Below are 22,824 nucleotides of genomic sequence, written 5' to 3'. Positions count from 1 at the left end.
CAAGTAACCAACAAAGAGAAGTAGCAAACCTTTCAGATATTGATGACAATTGTACTTGTTGCTTCCAATACTTTTGTGGCACCTCTTTTTACTGAACAAGGTAACAAAAGTACCAAAAGAAGAATGAAACAAGAAACAAATTAGAAGCAGAAAAGACAAGGGTGAAGATCCCTGAAAGGTTTTTTACTTATTGATGGCAATAGTTAACTGCATTCATATCATCCAAATTCTTAGAGATCAAACACCAACATCACCATCATTCCTAAATACCCATCTCAGAGAAATTGAGAAGAAATTTAGTTCTATATTCAGTTTTGAGTTTGCAATAAGAAGGAAACCAGTTGAACCCTGTATCTCATAACTGTTCCTTTTTATATATATGTTTTAAGAAGGCTTAGCTGCCTAGGTTGGTGAACTGCAACTCATGCATGAAGGAGAGGAAATGTTATTTTATTTTCTTAATTATTTGAAATGAAGAAATGGTTATTTTAATATATGCCTAGAGAGGAAGAGAAAGAAAAGATTAATAGAGTTTCCAAGTTGGAATGATGAGGAGCAGCATGTATTGCATGACCTAAAATGGTGTATAAAAACCTAACTACCTTACCTAGTCTAAGCTAAGTATATTGTTTCATGTTTCAACTACTCTAACTTTGAACAGCCACAGAAACAATATAATACATCAGCAAAATCATAGGGATTAAGGCCACGTCTAATATTAGTGGAATGAAAATGATGAACAAGCTAGTGGCCCATTTGGCCCACCATGTAGAATTCATTAACTTAATGAAGCTGAAAAGGATGAACTCCCAACACTTCATTTTCATAACTCCAAATTATATAAGAGCATGTTACATTAACTTGCCATTTGATTGGCCATGATGTCATTTAGAAGTTTCCTTCCTGCTGATGTCTCACTCATACCTAAGTTACTAGTTTCACTATTATTAATGGGGAGAACTTCATAAATTGTCACGCCCGTATTTTGAATAATAAATTCAAATCCGAAACATGAATAATTACAATTACAAAATCCAAATCTCGAAACTTCGAGTTCATTATTACAATTCACTCTCACAAGCAATATTGTAAAGCTCAAATGAGCATAACACACCTCACAACGTACAATTGCTGTAAAACTCTAACAATTGCTCTAACCGCACGATCACCGTCCTGGTTCTCCTGTCCTGTAGGATTACCCGCTACACAATTTGAATAGTGTACCGGGAGTTGCAACAACACAAAACCCGGTAAGCTTTTTACAGCCAGTATGAGTAAACAAGAAGAACTGTTGATTTAATAAAATACATTTCCTTTAACTCAAGTATAGAAATGTAGAAACATCACAATTACAATGATCACCACAAAACCACTTCACTTTCTCACTCTCATATATATATAAATATATATATATATAAATATTATACACTTATGAGTCACTCCCCGTTACCCTCATAAGGTCACTCAACATTTGGCAGACAGACTAGAGCTCTAACTGATCGTTTCCACCTACCCGGCGCGAGGGCGTGGTTCACGATTTAATGCTATTAGTTTCCACCTACCCGGTACAAGGGCGTGGTTCACTAATAGATGCCATGGTCACCCCCGTGACCTATTGATCTCCACAGATCAATATATCTCAACAAATAGTGTTTCTCAACAATAAATTTAATACCTCTCACAATATTGTTGCTTTTCAACAATAAACTCAACACAACCATAACAGTACATAATATCTCACAATTTCAACAATACATATTATTTCACATAAATAATATATATATAGATAGACATTCACACAGGAATGCCCATTAATACCAACTATAGTTCATATGATTGCAAAATAAAGCAATTAAATATATTGGGTTCGTAATATGAACCACGTGAGGTTTACTCACCTCTAATCCAGCTGCGTCTTCTTAACAGCTCCATTAACAATCTCACGAATCGTCCGCCAAATAAATCCATCGATCACCTAATCCAATAATGATCTTAACTTAGCCAACAACTCAAAAGCACACATATACGGAAACCCACGGTCGGATTCTAATTTTAATGATGATCAACGGTCAGATCGAAATTATACGATGATCCAACGGTCGGATCTGAATTTAATGATGATCCAACGGTCGGATCCTCACGGATCGCCTTTAGGATCATCCTCCAAAATTATCACGAAGACTCAGATCTTCTTGAATCACTCTAACAAACATCTCCATAAAATTATATGAAAATCCGACGGTCAGATTCTCACGAATCGCCTTCCGAATCACTATTTCTCAATTATACGAAGATCCAACGGTCGGATCTTCGCCCGTGACCTCACAAAGTCACCGGGACAGTCATACGATCAACATATCCAAAATTGAAGCAAAACCGATGGTCAGATCTTCACAGATCGTAAACCGAAGATAAACGTAAAAACGTTAAATAGTAACGTCAAAACGTAAATCCACTATTTATCAACTTTTTCTAACATGACCATGTTATATATCAAAACGCTCGTATGGATGCATAGATCATCGCCTAGATAATGAAAACTCGAAATATGGTCTGATGCGCCGCCACAAGCGGTGGTCAGTGGGCGGTCAACGCGGCGGTCAACGCCGGTCAACCACCTCAGATGGCAAAGTGACCAACTACAAACTGGTTCAAAATGAAAGGGTGGTCGACTTTCATACCTGGAGCTAAGTCTGGTTTGGCCTAGATCGTCCTAGATCAAGCGTTGAAGTTGGATTAATCTCGTGCGTCTGATCAGATTTCAGATTAAATCAGGGACGTCGAAAAAGTCAAACCATGATCTAGCGTTCTATACACAAAATCGTGATGAAAGGCTTACATGGGGATGATCAGCATGAAGAGGAGATCACGAAAATGGGAACGATCGGCCCATGCAACGCCGGAAAAGTGGTTTTCCGGTCGGGTCGGGTTCTAGCTTCGGGGGGGCTTCGATCCACTTCTGGGGGCAGCGGCGGAGCAAGATGACACCACCAGGCGACTGGGCGTGCGGCGGCGAGTTCGGGAGGCGCCGGGTCCTGAGCTGGAGGTGGCCGGAGGGTGGTGAAAAAGCCGGGTCGGGTCGAGCTCGACCCGCCGGGTCTGAGGGTTTTCGATCGAGAGAGAGAGAGAGTCCGGGGGACTATTCCGCAAAAACAGAAAAGTTTCGTCCTTAATGAATAAATCAGAAATTTTTCCTATTTATAGAAAATTCCCAATTTTCAAATATTCATAACTTAATCATACGAACTCCGAATAATGCGTTCCACATGTCCACGAACTCGTATCGACGAGCTCTACAACTTTCATGAAGGAAGTTTTCCCAAATTTTGAACGTATAAAAAGTCAACTTTGTTGACCCCCTAAAAACGTTCGTTTTCGAAAATAAAATCGTTCGAACTAATTCCACAACTTCTCCAAGCTTCGTACTCGCTCCTACTATCGTGAAATCATTTCTAAAAATCCACGGAATTTAATTTGGATTTTTTTCCGGGGTATTACATAAATAGTACCCCAAGTTTTGTTCATTAGGCACATTGGTATCCCAAATTCTAAATAAATCATTTTGGTACCCGAACTTATCACTTATGTCTAACATTCATACACCCCGTCATTAACGGTGTTAAACTCAAGTGCCACTTGACTTCTTCCGTGGGTATTTTCGTCCTTTTACCTTTTCGCCCCAAAAATCTCATGGCCTTCACCCCACTCCCTCTTAAAAGAGCAACCATACATAATTCCCTCAAAAATACTGCCAAGTAGAGGAAAAAAATCATATGTGGTTTCATTGCGTTAAATGACAACCACGTTCAAATAGATTAATAACCTCCATGGCTTCATAAGACATTTGCATTGTTTCAAAAGCACAACTATTTGTTACACAAAATATTCAACTCAGCAATATAACTTAAAGATTCATTGTTTTCAAATATAATAAAATACCACAAAAACAAATGGTCATGAATCTCTGCTTGGTCATCCTCAGATTTGTTTGTTTTGCTTCTAAGAGATGCTGCTTCTTTCCCAAATTCTAATTTCCCAGCTCTCACATTTGAGGTTTCCATATCATCAGATGAAACTTCACCTGTCACATTTGAATTTTAAGGCTGCATAATTAAGTAGTGCTCAAAGTATTTAGCAATAGCATGCTGGTAAAAAAGAAAAGAAAAGTAATCTGATATAATTAAGAAATTAGCAATAGCAAGGTGATATAATTAAGTAGTGCTCAAAGTAATCACCTGATTACGTCTAGCAAATGTCCTCTGATTATGAACTTTCAAATCACACCTTCCACATTTAATCTGTGAATAATAAGGTTTAGGCAACTTTGTTGTTTCAAGTTGCGGTGGCCTCACCTATACACAAGGTGTATACACATATAACTAAACATATTTAATTCATATGGACCCTGAAAGGTAAAAGGATGAAAATACCCACGCAAGAAGTTACGTGGCACTTGAGTTTAACACCGTTAATGACAGGGTGTATGAATGTTAGACATAGTGATAAGTTCGGGTACCAAAATTATTTATTTAGAACTTGAGGTACCAATGTGTCTAATGGTCTATAATTAAGGTATTCTTTGTGACTTTCTCCTGTTTCTATCATCCTGTTCGCTCAAAAATCGTCTCGGCCGCGTGTCACTGGGTCAAGGGCTTCTTTGGCTTACACGTCTCCTTCTGGAATGGTAACGTGTGCGCAGGTGTGCCAACTCGCGGCCGGTAGGCCAAGCGAGGTTTTGTTCTGTTTGTAGATCTTGCGCCGATCTGACTTCTGATCTATTGATTGCGGGCCGAGGAAGGATCAATCTCGGCCGCGGGGTTCTCTCTGCCGTGAATGCAAGGACTTTAGCACAGATTAGCCTTACCTAGCTGGAATGTTCGTGCTGTGCAACTCGGTGAGTGAATGTGAAAGTGTGAGTGACAATTGATAAATCTATGAGATGCAGATACTCACAAGTCACGGAAAAAAACAAAATCAAAGTATAAAGTGTTACCCTGATGCCTTGATTCAATACGGGTATGAACAAAGAAACACATGAATGCTAGAAAACTCGTTTACTAGATGCAGCAATGTAAATAATGCAAAGAAAACAACAAGAATGTAAACGTCCAGCAAATTAAGATAAATAACAAGAATGTAAATCGGGCGAAATAAATTGCAGCAAAGTAACAATTGAAAAGATAAATTGCAGGAATATAAAGAACTACAATGTAAAGTGCAGGAAAGATAAATACCGGTAAAGAAAGCGATAAGATAAACACGTAAATATTGATAATTGTTGTTAAAATGTTGAAATGTATTGAGATAAAATTTGTGTAATTGCGTAGAGCGTTTGGTCGAGGACCACTAAAAATGATTCCTATGGTCCTTTTTATAGTGAAAGATACATTGCGGAATAAAGGAAAAGATAAAATCTTGGTTGTAACTGTCGAGACCGTATTGATTGCATGAATTCAAATTTGTGAATCAATGTACGGTTACATGCATTTGAATGCAGTGAATGCAGTAACTGCTAACTTGGGAATTAAAACTCATAACCGTGCATTTAAGCTGATTGTCTCAAATTATAATCTCCGTGGCTTATCCTGAATCCTTTTAACGCACGCCTACAACTAATGGCCTTTATGAATTTGATTAACACCATTCGATTGCCATCATTCATTATGTCGCGGCCATTCAATAGCGGTCATCCATTATGTCACGGCTATTCAACCATTCAACTGCGGTCCTAAGCCAAATTTCTTGTGGATCCTACCCACCTGTGTGCCATGTGGGCCTTGCCAAATTTATGTTCAAACACATTCAAAACCAATTTTCTCAATATACTTGAGAGTCTTATTTGTACACAAATACATGAAGGGTGTTTCTAAATGTACCTAGCAGAAATCTATCTACACCTAGCAACCTATTTATATTAAAAAGATATAAATAAATTTTACTCATTTTCCCATTAAGCCCCCATCACTAAACATTTGTCCAGAATTTTTTCTTCCAAAATCTTATACCCAGCACAACGAAACCGCAGAGGCTCTGAATCACATCGGCCTCGTCCTAGCACGCCACCAACACCAAACACTCGGAAAGTCTGCGGTTCAGGTGCCGGCAACCCAATTCATTCGCAGCTTCTGACGACAACGTTTTAGTTTGCCTTCTGCTACCTTTTCTTCTCTTTCTTGTTCACCCAATTCCCGATGGCCGGAGTTTCGTCTCGGACTTGGAAACGATGCACGATGAGATTGTACTACGTCACCTAATATTCATTGAATATAAGTTCTTGATTTGATTTGTACTATAGATACAACAAATAAATTCCATGAGATGAAGGGTTATTATGAGTGAAACAAGTGCAGTGCATATTGATTCACACCTTTCTTCCCTTGAAAGAAGTTCTTTTGCTTTAATTGAATTTAATTGAGAATCAGTTGAACCAAAACTCAAGTATGTTTACAATCGAAGCAATTAGCACCCTAGAATTTCTCCAGTTACCCATTCCTACCAAAACATGTATCTCGAAACTTTGAGTTTCTAACTAATGCTCGTTGCTGGGTGTGTTTTTTGGGACATTGTTTTGTAGGATGAGGATATTTTAGAGAATTTAGCTGGGTTTAACTAAATATTATTTGATATAAATAATTTGTTGGGTATATTTAGAAATTTGCTTGGTACATTTAGAAAGACCCTACATGAATTAGTCATATTTTTGGTGCCTAAATAACTGAGGTGTCTTATTATTATTATTTTGAAAGTCTAAAAATAGTTGTAATTGTACCCTTTTTTTTTTTTGTTAATAAAGACAAAAATTAAAAAGAAAAATTTCTAAGACAACCGGAACTTGTGAGCATTACAAGTGTCTCAATTATCAATGTAGCTTCAATTTTGCGAATGACCGAGTTTTACCAAGTTATCAGCAATGGAGTTAGTTTCTCTTATAATAAGGTGAGAAAATAAGATTTCTTTAAAGAAAAATGAGATCTCTCTTTTATATATATATATATATATATATATATATATATATATATGTTCTTCATGGATTGAGTAAAACAAATACAGTTAATTAAGAATTTAGAGTCACCTTTATTGAAGCCATTTTCTAGAGTTCTTTAGACACCTTCTTGAAGCTCTAAACCTTCAATTTATAAGGATGTTGATCAAGTTCACCTATTGGGTCACTGGATCAGACATTGTTCACTGTTTTTTTTATGTTTGTTTTCACCCATTGGTATGGATCACTAAGAGCAAGTTCACCCGTTGGGTCACTAAATCAGACATTGTTCACTGCTTTTTTATGTTTGTTTCCACCCATTGGGTATAGGTCAACTGATTAGTTCATTGGGTCACTAGACCTATAAACTGACCAAGGTTAGTTTGGAAACTGACCCAGTGACCTAGACCCAACGGGTGGAAACAAACATAAAAGAATAGTGAATAGTGTCTGACCTAGTGACCATTGACCATGACCTAGTGACTCAATGGGTGAACTTGCTCTAAGTCATCCTTCAAACTAATCCAGGTCACTCTCTGGAAGTTTCCTGACCTCAAACTGACCCAGAGTGACCCTGGATAGTTTTCAAACTGACCCAGAACTAACGGGTAGAAACAAACATAAAAAAAATAGTGAAAAATGTCTGATCCAGTGACCTAGTGACCATTGACCCTGATCTAGTGACTCAATAGGTGAATTTGCTCTAAGTCAGCCTTCAAACTAATCCATGTCACTCTCTGGGTCAGTTTCTTGACCTCAAACTGACCCAGAGTTACCCCGGATAGTTTTCAAACTGACCCAGAACTAACGAGTAGAAACAAACATAAAAAAATAGTGAAAAATGTCTGATCCAGTGACCCAATGACCTAGTGACCCTGACCCAGTGACCAAATGGGTGAACTTGCTCCTAATAAAGAAAATATTCCTAGCACCAACAATCAATGTAAGGACCTCATTATTATATTGAGGTCAATCTTGAGCATCACAGATAAGTATCTTGAGCAAAGCATTGTTGTTATTGATATACTGAACCATCAAAAGTGACCTTGACATAGTGATGGGGATTCACCTGGATTGAGTTTGATATTTCTGGACCTTTTCTTGTGAGTAGTGATGTTCCCTTTCTTGTCATCAATCAAAAATTTTCAAGGGTGGGGTTGGATTTGCTTAAAGATCAATTTGTTTCAGGCCTCCTAAAATTTTGCCAATGGTTAATGATGGCTTTTGCCATTAAACTTTGAAAAGTATCTAAACCAATTCATCACATTCTTGTCGGGAGCAAGAGATTTCTCCAACAAATTAAATTTTAGGCTTTTAGCACATCAATTTTGTTAGTTACATATTGCACTTTTTGAAAATAGGAACTATAATGAAAAACGACCAAAACTGCAAAAATTAAAATGAGACTGAGGTAATTTATATTAGTGATGTACAATACTACAATATGTGTTGGGCTGTGTGGCTCAATACAAATCACAATGTGGAGAATGATAATCTCACATCAAATGGGAGACACAACAACGTAAAAAATATAAGTGGTTGGATTATTCCTAACAGTATTGAGACATTTTTGAGATAAAATTCCACACATATTAAGTGAGAACAATATAGTTATGTTGAAACTTCTTATTTCAAGCTATAACGATCGACATGTTTTTTTTAACCTTTTAACATTACTTAGTTAAAAGCTCTCGTTGTCTCGCCAAATAGAATCAAGACTTACCATCAATAAAGACTTCATTACCATATCACTAACTATTCTTGGTTTCTTTAACCAGAGTTACCAGACCAATGAAGACACTACACCAATTTTGTTATCAGACAACGGCAGAAAACCGTTGTGTGATTTGAAGTGTAACCGTTGTAGAGTGAGCCGTTGTCTGATGAAAAATCAGACAACGGTGGAACACAGTTGTGTGATAAACACACAGACAACAGGTATGTGTTATAACTGTTGTTTGATAGCTCGGCAGATGGCTCGGCAGATGCCAAGCGCGCAGCTGCGCAGCAGTTTAGGGGCGTCTTCAGACAACAGTGCCAGTTTGCAACCGTTGTATGTTAATCATGTCAGACAACATTTTTTTATTTTGTCTGTTGTCTGATTGCTCTTCAAACTTCAGTTCTTAGACTATATCTGTTGTGTGATTAAATTTAGGACAACAGAGTTCAATTGCTTCTATTGTGTGATTAACTTGTAGGACAACAGAGTTCAATTAATTCTGTTGTGTGATTAGCTATTAAGACAACAGAGTTCAATTAATTCTGTTGTCTGAGTATTAATCAGAAGACACTGATTCGTTAAAAACCGATGTGTGATATATTGATTACAATGTGTTTTTCTCCCATTTTTGGTCATTCAGACAACAGGCAGTGATTATTAGCTTTGGTCTGTTGTGTGATCATTTGAACATTCCATTCCTGAATTAGATTGTGCATTCATTTGGTCTATTTACGAAATGAACAGTACTCTATCAAATATAAACATTGCAAACCATCAAATGATTCATATAACCATTACTTTAAACTTCAAAAGCAAAAGGGATGCATTTCCCAATCATTGAAACCAACATTTTACACAAGAAAAGCATTCTAGTGCATGCCCATCTACTCGGGACATCAAAAAGCTGATACACATATATGGTTCCAAAATATGCCACACATGGTGCATGACAATGTACCAGCAGAGAAGCACAAAAAAGGATGCTTTCCTTATCTAAAATGTACCAGCAACAAGTGTGCTACTTCATGACTCGTGCACATATGTGTTGACAACAAACTTCCCCCACTCATTTCGCACTTGATCAATATCTGCCTGGGTGTATTGGCTACTGCCTCTCCTCTCCCACTGAAATCAGTTAATTATATCAAAAGGATCAGTTAATCATTTTGGTGAATAAGGCATAGATATAATAACACACTTAATAGAAATTGAGTCAAGTGACTATTTATAGCTATATATGTTGATACCTTGGAAGGAAACAATGACATGTCTTTATCCTCAATGATATCTCTCATGTATCGCATGATAAAGTACCCGCACTCCTTGTTGCTAGGTTGGGGAGGAATGCCCTAAACACAAGCAAATGAATGAACAAGTGAAAACTTGGCACGGAAAACTGTTTTTTGAAAACCACAAGTGGTGAAACTTACAGCCAAATTTTTCCAATGGACTGAACTCCGACTCTGCTTATTCTTTTCAGAAATATACATACGCATAGCACTACACCAAAACAACAATATGATCAATGATGTACCATAATGCAAGGGAGGAAAACAAGTGTATTAAACAGATTTCATAAAATTGTTGCATTTCAATCAATATGTAAACGAGGGACTTACGTATCCACGATAGACATCCAATCTCCTGTGGGTAAGCGTCTTTTCAGCGGGTCCATAAAATAGGCAGTTCCTTTCTCCGGATCAACAAGTGTCAACACCCAATGATCACTACATGCATACAAAATGTCATATATCTTGAACACTAATTTGTTATATATGTTCAGACACAGTAGATATGAAAGTTTGCAAACATTCATTAACTTACCCTGAGTTATATGGCAGCATGAACATCTGCCCTGGTTTAGCAGTTACAAGCCTATCTTTGATGTGTTGGGCCTTGACAGTTCCATTCCCACACCCCACAGCACCAATAAGTGAAGGGTCAACAAACGCAACCATGTCCAGCATTTTATAAGCCTTCAAGTTATCATAGAGGTACCTAATAACAAACATTTGCACCAACTCATTGGGTTTCAGCAACTATACTCCTTATCAAGGCATTACGGACAAAGCATATATGTATATATATATATATATATATATTTATATAATATCAGTTGAAGGACTTTTTCTACCTTTGATACACAGCAATGTAAGTTCCAGTTACTTCCCTCATGCTTGCAAGTCGCCTAACATCTTTTCCCAATATAAATGTCTTGCGAGAATATCCAAACACTTCAGGCTCCATGTAGAAGTTGATTGTATTCCCATCTTTGAATGCATCCTCACCCCACAAACATAACATCTTCAATGAAGCTGGCAACGATGGTGCCAATTTGGCCAAGCCAAATTCAATCTCCGAGTCCTCTTCCCCTATCTCTTTCCTTTTCTTCTTCTTATCAGCTTTATCCTTGGTAGGTTTCTAGAATAAGAAAATAAATGTAAGGTACAAATCATAAATATAAGCTGCATATCTACAATTAAGTGAATTTCTATAAACAAATGAATGTTATCAAAGTAGCTACAGGTTGAATTATACACAGTTCTTACCTTGACTGCAGATTTTATGACTAGGTGTTTAGGCAACAGTCTTTTCCGTTGAAAAAAAATCCCCAAAAAACCCTAAAATCAAAATCAGGAAATCCAAACATGGTAGAATGGGGCGAACAGACCAAATCTAGAGAAGGAGAATTCGTGGGAAACCATTCACACAATCACAGTAACTACATCATTTTTTTTCTTTGTGGGCATGCTTGTTTTTGCTTTCTTAGTTCAATACAATCACATAACTAATGAAAATAAGCATGAATTAGATGAATTTAGATGACCCATAGTCGAGAGGTGGAATTGGAATCTTACCTGAACCCACAAGCTTCGACAGATCACAGTGGAGGTTAAGTCTGGTAGGATTCGCCGTCAAACTGCTCACTATAGACGGGTTCGTGGCCGGAGCACCATTAATAGCGAGTGACGGATAGAGAGAAAGAGAGAGAGAGAGAGAGAGATCTGCTCAGTGGTTTCAAGTGGGCTGCGCAAGAACAACAAGGTCAGTGCTTCGTGGTGATTTTGCTTAGAATCAAACCTCCAAGCGGCTTCCTATTTGGTTTGCAGCTGAGGGGAGATGAGAGAGGGAATGGGTTGGCATGGCTTCTCAAAGATAGACCTAATCGAGATGCATGTGTTTTGATGACGGATGGTGTTTTCATGAGAGAGCCATGGTCTTTTGATGAGAGATCGAGTGATGGTTTTTGATGAAGTTGAGAAGAGAGCTACTCGACGAGAGGAAACGGCTGTTTTGACAAAGTGTTAGACGCGCGGGGAGAGCAAATCCAATAAACCTAGCTAGCTAGCTAATTAATTAAGTTGTGGCGGGCTTTTAATTTTTGCTTTATGAATCAGACAACGTAAAGATGAAGTTTTGTTGTCTGATTGTGAACAAATTAAATCTCAGCTAAGGTTCCAAAGAGGGAAAAGTTCCCGCTATAATATGCTACCAAAGTAACATGCTAGCCAATGCTCATTTACACAACGGAAACAACTCATTTGGTTGTCTGATTATCAATTTGGTGCTATATTTCAATCAAAACTCGGAGGTTTTTGGGGGGCTCGAGTGCCATTTTGGGCCAAATAAAGGCACATTCAATATTTCCCACTTCATCACACAACAAAAAGTCAAAAACCGTTGTATCATGCTTTGCATGGTACTCTCATACAACAGATATAACTATACTGTTGTGCTATATAGTACCAATTTGGAGCCAAATTTGAGTCGATCTGGGAGGGAAATCTGCCGCTATTTTTTTTAATGATTCAGACAACAGATTATTCTTGTAACCGTTGTGCAATGACCTTCTAAACAAAAACTTCAGAATTTTAACCACCTTATACAACGTAAGTTTACTAAACATGTTGTGTGATTCACTTTTCTTCATCACACAACACTTTTTTTTTTTCGTTGTGCAAAAAGTGTTGTCTGATAACAAAATTGGTGTAGTGAGATTAAGGTATAAAGAAAAGATATATATATATATATACAAATGAAAGTGATGTAACAGTGTTGATAATGAGTCACATAACAATACTGAAACTCTAACTGATCGAAACCTAATTAATGGGTGAGATCAATTCGTTATAGCGGTCCATATTCTAGTCTTTCAGAGTTTGCCTAGAGCCTTAGACCTTCACAGGGTAAAATGCAAGTTAGGAATGTAGACTTCTCATAACCACAAGACCATTCATTTCCAAGGAGTTAAGCGGAACATAGGATAGATTGCGGAAAATATTAACTAAAATTGAGTTTCTAGAACATGTCGATTTCGTCATCTTTGAACTAATGAGTTCCTAACACTTCAGTCAACTTTAACGGTCTATATGAATCAATGTACTGGAAACTTTTAACTTCTTCTTCACGTCAATCATAGCGAAGTTCGACTTTTTCTCTTTGCTTTGTAATTGTAATGCTTCCTTTTTACCGTGTAATAATTCAATCAAACTGAATGATTACGGAACTAATACGCTCAAGCTATTGAATATTTTGTTCAAATTTTTCATTTTTTAAGTTCATGAATATATGACACTCCTCCTTACAAATCAATCACAATTTCACGCGTGTTGATGTTCACAGATAAATTGATCATTTCACAGATAAATTGATCATTACAAATTCATCGAGTGAAAAATCTCTTGTTTGTAACCAATCATTTCAGTGCCAAGCCCTTTCATGTGCTGAATCATGAAAAAAAAAATACTATCTGCAACAGCTTGAGGACGACGGAGCCACCCGAGTCTCAAAATCCTAGAACTCTCTAGAAATTGATTGATTTTTTTTTTTTTAGGTTAAAAAAAAAAAACTAAATTTAATCAACTATGTTAAAGAAAGATTTTTTTTTTTTAATGTTAAGAAATTGATAAAGAAATTAATCATAAAGGTCGTTCTAAATTACTCTAAATAGTAACACAATCCAAGGAAGTTAAGATATCTATACAAACATCACAATTCATACAAGATGTAGGTGAACCTTCTTCTTCTTTTTAATTTGTACTAGCATTTCTTCACACATACTCTGCATGTGCAACTCATTATTATTTTTTTTTCTTCAGAAAATAAAAAAGAAAAGAGTTTGTTATTGCAGAGAAAAGATAATGGGGAGAAAAGTGGGTTGTGGATATTTTTTTTGTTTATTTTTTGTAAATGTCTTTATTATTCTTCTGATTTAATTAATTCTCAAAGTTTATTAATCTTCTAGGGTATTTTCTGTCAAAATTTTAGACCATAGTGAGAAAACTGATTTTGTTAGTAAAATATGGCTTCAAATAAGCTTTTACTTTCCGGTATGTCACCATTCTTGTAAAGCGAATAGAGTAGCCAGAAGTGCACTCTTCGCTAATTGGTGCAGTTTATAATACATATTCTTAGTTGAGACACTTAGTATTATCTTGGGTGATTCTCTTGATGCTTATTATGATTTGGGGTTTAGGCACTATGCCCCCCCCCCTCCATGTGTATTCTATGGTTTCATTAATGATCATGGCCTAAGGGTAGCCGTTCTGGTCCTTCCTCAAAAAAAAAAATTAAAAAAAATAGTATAGATGTAGGTGAACCTATTTGTTGATGCATACGTATTCTGAATAAGATTACCACCTTCCCACCTTATTAAAATTCCTTTCGATTTTACAAACTAATCTAATGTATTTCATACCAAAAAAAAAAAAAAAAAAAAAAAACTAATCTAATCTAATGTAATTATCCGTCTAATGCCCGCAAGAATTGTCAGCCATTGGTGGGCGCGTCAGCAACAGCCAAAAGGCACCAGCAATGGTGGCTCTGGCACACCCAGAATGCTTTGTCTTTGTGTACGCTCACGTCCCACGTAATAATCAAACCCAACTGACAGGGCGAGAAGCACATTTCACATTGGAAAAGCTGACTTCTTTTCTCCTTTTTCCCTATTAATAATTCCTCTTTACACAAGTCACCTACAAAGTCAAAACAAGACTGCTCCTCCACCAACTTAATACTTAATACTGCTCTGGCCTCACGATTTGCGCTTTTGGGTTCCCATAATCGCCTACCAGAGAAGAAACCCACTTCGTCTCTCGCTCTGAACCTTCTGTTTTGGTGGGTATGTTGTTAGTTTTTCTTTGTGAAACTTGTTGAAGTCTTGAAGCCCATGATTGCGTTTATGGTGGGTGATCGATGAGAAAGTTTCAGACTTCCACTGCATGTATTCGTTTTTATACTCTTGTTTGTTTGATGATGAAAGGTGGAGACTTGAATCTCTGTTATGACTTATGGTAATCTAAGTGTTAACATATGAAAAGCCCACCTTAGCTAACTCGTTGAATTGGGGTTCATGTTTGATTGATTGCCTGATGCTGAAAGGTGTTGTTTTTAGTCAATTTAAGTGCATACTTTTGTTCTTGATTGAATTACTTCAGGTTAATTTTTATGTTTTTATTGCTTTGAGAGGTTGCTGCTTCTGAAGTTATGGAGTTTGATAAAAATTACGGGAAAAATTGGTTTTTCGAGATTGTTTATAAATGCTTAATTGGAATTCTTATTTGCAGGTTTGTTGGTGAACTCAATTTGAGATGGCTTTGATAGGAAGAGTGCACCCTGATTGCGTAAACGTTGCAAATCCGTACCATGAATGCACTGAAAATTGCCTGAGAAAAATTGCAGAAGGGAAAGGCCGGAAGAATAAAAAGAAATCAGGTACCGTTAGATTCCGTGTGTGATTTTAACCTCTTCCTTTTGTCTTCCCCCACCCACTTTTTTTTCTTTATTAACTCCCTACCTAAAACTCATTATCAAGCTGCCCCATGTTCATATTTGGTTCAGGAACTGTTAGGCAACTTTTTCTTATTAAAGTTTTCGTAAGCATGCATTTTTTTTTTCCATACTTTGAACAGAGATGATTTTTAATCTGGATATGGACCGGTTTGTCTACAACGTGCATACCTGTATTTTCCTCTGTGGAATGCACTTCATATGTTATTCAGTCAATAACTCTGTTTCGTTGGAGACCTTATTTGACATATATGCTTTACTATCTTGATTGATAAGAAATAGTAGGGGTATAAAGTATAGTTAATTATGGGTTTAAAGAGTGTTCATCGTAGTGAATTATTGATTTGGAGAATCTTGCTTCAAGGGGTTTTATCATTTAACAATTTGCGATTATAGGTTGGAAAGTTTAGGTTTTTTTTTTGTTTTCTTTTAAAGATAATGGCGGTGATATAAAAGATGGTGAGTTCAACAGAAAGATGGCTGGAGAGAGAAGAGTGGATGCAACTAGGGCATCTAATCCTTACCATCAATCTGGTCAATCTTTTCCGAAAAGAACTGCCGGTGGTGAAGCTCGTGGGGATATAAAAGAATCAGGTTTTTCTTTGCTTTTTTGTGTGGTAACTTCTTAGTAGACTGGACTAAGTAATCTTATAACATTTTCCCTTAAACTGCAATAACCGATAAACGTCATAGAAAAACAAGCAGTTCCTACAGAGCCGAAGGGTTCTAAAGAATGACCGAACACCATGTACCTCTAATCAAATATACTTGAAAAGCCTTGTCTGGAAGCTGTATTCCAAGTTTCAAATTTGCATTTTCTTGACAACAATTAAATAGTCTTCCCAAGTAAGATATTTTTAAGTAACCCTGGCTTTATTTCGTCTTTCACGGGATGGCCATATGTATTGTACCAAAAACCTACAGTACTTCCCACCAAGTCCAAGGACACACTATGAATTCCTAGTCAGTGTGGTAAGAGAAACAGAGATTAGTTTCTTACATGCCATTGGAAGGGCTGAGGTTCTGGATGGTAATATTCTTCTTTCATTGGCACATGAAGCATTGGAGTTCCTGGGAAGAGAAGCCAATAAAGAGATTGTGGATTTATTTATTCATTCATCTTTCACACTGGCTCGCACATAATATGTATGGATTTTAATAATTCCTACCTTTTTTCAATGGCTATTTTAATTGCAGGCTCCATACTTGATGTTCCTATATTGGGTGGACGAAAAGAGAGATCCCGACCAAAGACTCCTCAAGATCTTGACAATGTATCTGACCGAAGTGCTGTTTATCCTTATGATGCTCAATCATCTCCATCTAAGGACAAGGTGAACGTAGAGAATGGTAAGCATTAATCTTATTCCACCTGACTAACTGAGCATTTATATATTTTCATCGTTCACTTTGCATCCATGTATACGCAGAGATGCAGAGGTAACAATGCTTCTTTTTCTTAATTTATGGTCATTATATATCAGGGTCTGTCCTTGATGATCCTATATTTGGAAAAAGAAAGCCAGTCTCCCAAACAAGGTCTGCTGAAGAGCATGAAAATGGTCAAGGTGTTGATCCTTCATCATTTCCAGAAAAGCTGAAAATAGAGAACGGTGAGCATAAATCTTCTGCCTACTGATGGATTGTAGATTTAGTTATTTATTCCTCTTCCACTTGCCCTGCACATATACGGAGGGTATCCAGATGTAATCATGCTTCTTCCTCTCAATTGTGGTCATTTTAATTGCAGGCTCTGCCCTTGATGATCCTATATTTGGCAGAAGAAAGCAGGTAGCCCAGCCAAAGCCCCATGAAGAGCTTGACAATGGATCCGGTCAAGGTTCAGTCAATCCTTCTGGTTCTCCCGTGTCTCCATCTAATGAAATTGTGAAAATAGGGAATGGTGAGAATAAGTCTTCTTCCACCTGGCAGATTGTGGATTGTTAATTCAACCCTCGTCCACCTCTATGCCCATAGAGGTGAATGTACATCATGTTTCATTTGTCTAAACATGGTCAATTTTGATTGCAGGCTCCACCCTTGATGATCTTATATTTGGCCGCAAAAAGCAGGGATCTGAACCAAAGCCTCAAGAAGAGATTGAGAATGTACCTGTTGTGAAATTAGATAATGATGAGTATAAGTCTTATTCTGGACCGCTTGCTCAAGTAAAAGATCCTTCTTTGAACAACAAGCAAATCAAGTCCTCTGGGGCAGTGCCTACATCTGGAATTATCAAAATGACCCCCTCTCTTTCTCTCCCCACGCAAAATGGTGGAGAAGGTGCCACTGACACACCTTCTGAAAACAGAAGCTTCAGTTTCTCAGGTTCTCCCTATGTTTATGAAGAGAGTGATGATGACGATGCACGATCTGTCAATTCTGATTCCAGTGTTTCTGTGGGAAAGTACCGTGTGAAAGGAAGCTTATGTTCCATTCTCCAGTCAATCTTTGACAAGTATGGTGATATAGCAGCAAGCTGTCAATTGGAATCAATTGTCATTCGCTCTTATTACCTCGAGTGTGTCTGTTATGTGGTTCAAGAGTTGAAACGCACTTCAGTGAAGCAGCTGACAAAGTCAAAAGTCAAAGAAATGTCATCTATGCTCAAGGATGTAGAATCTTCAGGAATGGATGTTAGTTGGCTTCGTCTCATGCTCAATGAATGTGCACAATCCATTGATCTCGTGAGTCAGCATCGAGCATTCGAACTAGAAAAGGCCAACTGTGATCGTGGCATTGAATCAATAAGGAAAGAACTAGAGGCCCAGATGGAGGCTTTGGCTCTGAAAGAAAAGGAGGTTGCTGATGCCAAGAAGCAAGTTTCTGAAACCAGAGCCCATCTGAGGGAGCTTGAGCTCAAATCATCTATTTTGAGTGAGACTGTTAATAATCTGAAGTCCAAGGTTGAAAATCTTCATAGCAAATCATTGTTGGACAAGGTCTTGTGAGGCGACTGTAAAAGCTGGAGAGCCTGTAATCAGTTATAGATACAAGTCCTATATAAATGTTGTATAGGGTGAAACTAGCCTATAACATCCTCTTATACTTGTAGCTTTTAAGTTAGGTTGTCTGTCCATTTCACTGTGTGGTACTTAATAGTCATGGTAAGTTTTGAAGTTTTTTTTCGCCTCCATTTTTATTGAACACAAGGGAGCTAGAAGAAAGCTGCTATTCCCTAGTCTTATACTATTTATTAAAAGGAAACTTGAGAAATTGTTTACAGTCAGCTACTACTCATTCTCTTCAAATGTTTGTTCACATGTTTTGATGACACTACTGAGGTGTGACTGTCTTGTGCATTTTGTGCTCGTTTGGTATGTCATAATTCTTTCTGTGCTTCACTAGGAAAAGTTGAATTGTTTCTTGTACTTGCATAATATAACAGAGTCTCCTGTAATAGCTGCTATCGGTATCATGTGGAATCGAACTCCGCGGATTGATGATGATAATCTCCTCATTGATCCACAATGTCTCCGATTTGTAGATAAAATTCAGCAGAGTTATATTATAGTACAGTAGTGTTCATTTGTTGTACAAGGTTGAACTTTGGTTGCAAATCCTTGTTTGGGTATAGTATGTACAAATCTATAAGCACCAAAAATAGTTTAGATCTTTAACTTTTCAAGGTTGGGAGTTGAAACTAGTTCATTATGTCATTTTTGTACTCGAAAGTTAAGAAGTAATTTAGGTTGTCGATCGATTTAACTGTGCCATTGAGTTTTGGAAGTGAGAGGCTCCACAGATTTGGGAAATGAGATATATCATTTTCTTTCGAGTTCTTGAGAGCTATGAACATAACGGAAAGTGGTTGACAAATGACACACACAAACATATATACATTTTATATATTTTTTTTTATCAGATAAACAATTCAAACTCCCACTTACGAATGGAAGACTATGCCACTAGACCAAATAGTACTGAGCATGTATACCGAAAAGAGAGATTTTTTTTATTTTTTTAAAATTCAAAACAAGTTATTTTTTTTGGGCCCAAGTCCCCAATATCTTTCAGACCCTAACGAATAAAATCAAAACTTTCCGTCGGTATCTTCAAATCCACATACATCGTCCCCCTGTAAAATATATTCGCGCTTGAGTTGCAAGCCACTTTGTTCCTGATCCCTCTTCTTATATTCCTTTCCTCCATTCCTAATCCCCTATTAAAACCCAAAACCCTAACGCCCTCAATCCAAGCAATCTTTGTGCCCAGGTTCGTCAATTTGCTTCTCTTCTTTACGTTTTTGTTTGAACTTCCACGCCCAATTCATATTTGCTTTTTACTTTTTGCCTCAAATTTTTCTAATTACGTTATACAAATCACCATTATTTCGTCATTCATGACCAATTTCGTTTCGTTTATTCATCCGTACGTCTTCAGTTTTTCCAATTCGTCAGGCTTGGGCTAAGTTTTGAACATGGAATTTTGAATAGAAACAAACTTGAGGAACTAACACTGTAGCTTTTGGGGGTTCGTTGTATAGCTTTTTAAGTAAGAAACGGAAACTAGAAGAGCTGGGTTTTTGAAATTAATGTCGAAAGGGTTTAGAAAATCTAGACCCCCTTTTTGTCATTAGTAGTTAGGTTTAATTTTGGTGGGTTATTTGTTTCAGGTAGCTACTGCAAAGATATAGAAACAGCCGAAATCATGTCTGATGAAGGAAGAGTGCACCGGGATTGCAGGAATGCATCCAATCCCTACCACGAATGCAGCGAGTTTTGCTTCAAAGTTATTGCTGAAACCAAAGCTCGGATGGATCAAAATCAATCAGGTTATTCTTTGAACTGTTCTTGAGTAGGCACTTTTTGTCAGTTTATCAGTTGAAAGAATCTTGTACCATTCTTGTCTAGGATATCGATTTTGTTTCTCCTTTTTCTGTGTACGTTTGCATGTCTTAATGCCGCTCGCTGTGATTTGACTCTCGTATGTGATATCACGATTGTAGACAAGTTTTTTTTTTTTTTTTTTGTACTTCACTGTTAATTGTGTAACTGTGTGTTGTAAGATCATGATTTACAGAAGCTGCTTTGAGTAGAAGCTGCTTTGAGCATGTTGAAAGTATTTATTTCTTTATTTATTTCGTATGTTTCATTTTTTCTCCTTTATAATGAGATCTTCATCTTCTTTCTTCAAGTCTACCCCTTCATATTAAAAGTATGCATGCTATAATTTTAGTCAAGAACACCCGGAATTCTGTTGTTTTCTATATTGTGGAACCCTTAATAAATTATTGTTATTCCCTGTAATTTGTGTTTCTATACCTAAACTATTTCTTCTCACCTACATCAGAATCTGTACAAGTTAGTGGTGGTAGTGGCAAATCAAAATTAGAGGCTGCTCAGCAAGAGGAAGATCTAGATAGACCATCAGAGACTGATGAACATGCTGGTGATGGTGATGAGCCTCCTGTTGACGAGGAGGAGAATATGGAAGGAGACTTCACAAAGTTCACAGGGAGGAAGAAAAAGTTGTGGGAATTAAGGATGAAGATGGTAAGGTTCTCTGACACTGTCAAAAGTAGACTTAATTGTCACAGAGTTTGTTGGATTGTTTTGCTATTCCATCTTACTTTCTTTTTGACTTACTGTCAAAATATTTCAGAATAAGGCTAGGAAAGCAAATCAAACAGATATTGCAGCTGAAAAGAAAAGAATGGAACCTCCACAAGAATCAAGGGGCATTTCTAAACAAAAATGGCTTGAAGAGAGGAAAAAAAGAATTGGTAAACTTCTAGATGCAAATGGTTTGGATATGAAAACCGCTTACATGCTAGATACACAAGAGATGGCAGAGTCAAAGTACAAGAAATGGGAAAAGGATCCTGCCCCATATGGCTGGGATGGTATGCTCCAGTACCTCTGCTTGTTAATTATTGTTTCTTTTATTGTTTTGGTTTTAGTTCAATCTGGTCTGTTTCAGATGATTGATAATGATGGCACACACGTGATTTTCATGTTCCACTGTTCCATAACATAATTTTAGCCATATTTCATAAACGCTGCCAACTCCAATTTTTTTTTTTTTTTTTTGGAGTTCCAGAGTATGGCAGAAATCAAATGGCTTAGATTATCTGGGTGAGTTGTAGTCTAGGTTGAGTATGGTTAATGAAGAGAAAATGGAGTCCTGGATGTGGGAACAGCTAAAATTTTGTTACAAAATATGATTGGATACTGTACCAGGCATGTCCTTAGTTCAGTTGGCTATGTCATGCCCTTTCGTGCACACACAGTGGAATTATCTCCTGGATATTGCAGAGTTTGGTAGATTAGAACATCATTCTTTATATCCACTTGTTCTTGTAGTTCTATAAATCGAAAAGTAAGCTAACATGCTGTTTGAACAGTTTTTAATCAGAAAACATTGTATGATGCATACAAAAAGCGAACAAATAATATTGATATTGACTTGGAAGATTACAATAAGATGAAAGAAGAAGATCCAGAGTTCTACCGTGAAGCTTCCAGCCTTCAATATGGGAAGGTATTTTTCTTTTGATCAAAAGTGATGATTCCTGGTAGTCTAGTTAGAAACAGATTCTAAGCCTTGAATTTTATATTTTATGGTGCAGGCTCCAAAGATCTCAGAGGATAAAATTGACAAGATGGTGAAGGAACTAAAGGACCAGGAAGAGAAGAAAAAGAAATTCAGCAGGAGGAGGAGGTTCCATGATGAGAAGGATATTGACTCGATCAATGACCGTAATGAGCATTTTAACAAGAAGATTGAGCGAGCTTTTGGTAAATACACACTGGAAATCAAAAACAATCTCGAGCGAGGAACTGCATTGCCCGACTAAGGTAAACTGCAAAATGCATTGTATTATGATGTTTTTGTAATTGGGAAAGTCTAACTGGCTTAATGGGTACTATTCCCTCAACTTAGTGCTGCCAGGTCTGATGCTGGTGAATTGTAATAAATGTATGACTTTATGGTGAAGTGTTTCTTTGATACAGATTTTTGTTGTATTCCAAGTGTCTTTTAACATTTTTTTAGGTATATTAACAGATTTTCTTCTTTTGTATCTGGTTGCATTGAAATGGAAAAAAAGTTTATGTCTATCCGACTGGAACCAGAATGTAAACATGATTATCCGCTTGACGAATTCTGGCATGAAAAAACTTTGCTATGTGTATAATTGTGTAGGGTGAAGGGAATAATGACCTTGGAGAGCCGTGAAACACTTTAGCTTTTTCTTTCATGATTTGCAATGCTTTTATTGATGGGCATCTCTTTTTAACTGATTTGAAAGTTTGCTTGTTATTCACAACTTTGCAGCACACCACTAAAAATGGTTGTTAGAAATGATCAATGTTAAGACACATGGTTCAAC

General features: G+C 37.1%; 3 protein-coding genes across 6 annotated transcripts; 2 read left to right on the top strand and 1 right to left on the bottom strand.

The window, feature by feature from the left end:
• Positions 1-9,509: 9,509 nt before the first annotated feature.
• Positions 9,510-10,460, bottom strand: LOC133736567 (uncharacterized). The gene is made up of 4 exons (XM_062164108.1): positions 10,322-10,460; positions 10,133-10,202; positions 9,950-10,051; positions 9,510-9,827 (listed from the first exon to the last, which is right to left on the bottom strand). Exons 1-4 carry the CDS (start codon positions 10,375-10,377, stop codon positions 9,726-9,728), a joined length of 330 nt encoding a protein of 109 aa, XP_062020092.1. The 5' UTR covers positions 10,378-10,460; the 3' UTR covers positions 9,510-9,725.
• Positions 10,461-14,601: 4,141 nt separating this feature from the next.
• LOC133736668 (uncharacterized) lies at positions 14,602-18,716 on the top strand. 4 transcript variants are annotated; one of them, XM_062164254.1, is made up of 7 exons: positions 14,602-14,819; positions 15,269-15,416; positions 15,927-16,085; positions 16,689-16,841; positions 16,976-17,104; positions 17,242-17,394; positions 17,523-18,716. In XM_062164254.1, exons 2-7 carry the CDS (start codon positions 15,293-15,295, stop codon positions 18,440-18,442), a joined length of 1,638 nt encoding a protein of 545 aa, XP_062020238.1. In that variant the 5' UTR covers positions 14,602-14,819; positions 15,269-15,292; the 3' UTR covers positions 18,443-18,716. The 4 variants fall into 4 exon arrangements, with proteins under 4 accessions (XP_062020238.1, XP_062020237.1, XP_062020240.1 ...); XM_062164253.1 differs by having other exon boundaries at positions 14,602-14,823; XM_062164255.1 differs by lacking the exon at positions 14,602-14,819 and adding an exon at positions 14,877-14,995.
• An 831-nt stretch (positions 18,717-19,547) lies between these two features.
• On the top strand, positions 19,548-22,446 carry LOC133740415 (uncharacterized). Its single transcript, XM_062168361.1, has 6 exons — positions 19,548-19,706; positions 20,107-20,265; positions 20,784-20,986; positions 21,096-21,336; positions 21,838-21,974; positions 22,063-22,446. Exons 2-6 carry the CDS (start codon positions 20,142-20,144, stop codon positions 22,288-22,290), a joined length of 933 nt encoding a protein of 310 aa, XP_062024345.1. The 5' UTR covers positions 19,548-19,706; positions 20,107-20,141; the 3' UTR covers positions 22,291-22,446.
• The last annotated feature ends 378 nt before the right edge of the window (positions 22,447-22,824 follow it).

The sequence above is a fragment of the Rosa rugosa genome, chromosome 3, assembly GCF_958449725.1.
Source record: "Rosa rugosa chromosome 3, drRosRugo1.1, whole genome shotgun sequence".
NCBI classification, from domain to species: domain Eukaryota; kingdom Viridiplantae; phylum Streptophyta; class Magnoliopsida; order Rosales; family Rosaceae; genus Rosa; species Rosa rugosa.
Note: the sequence above shows the minus strand (reverse complement) of the source record. Positions and strands in the feature narration are given on the sequence as shown.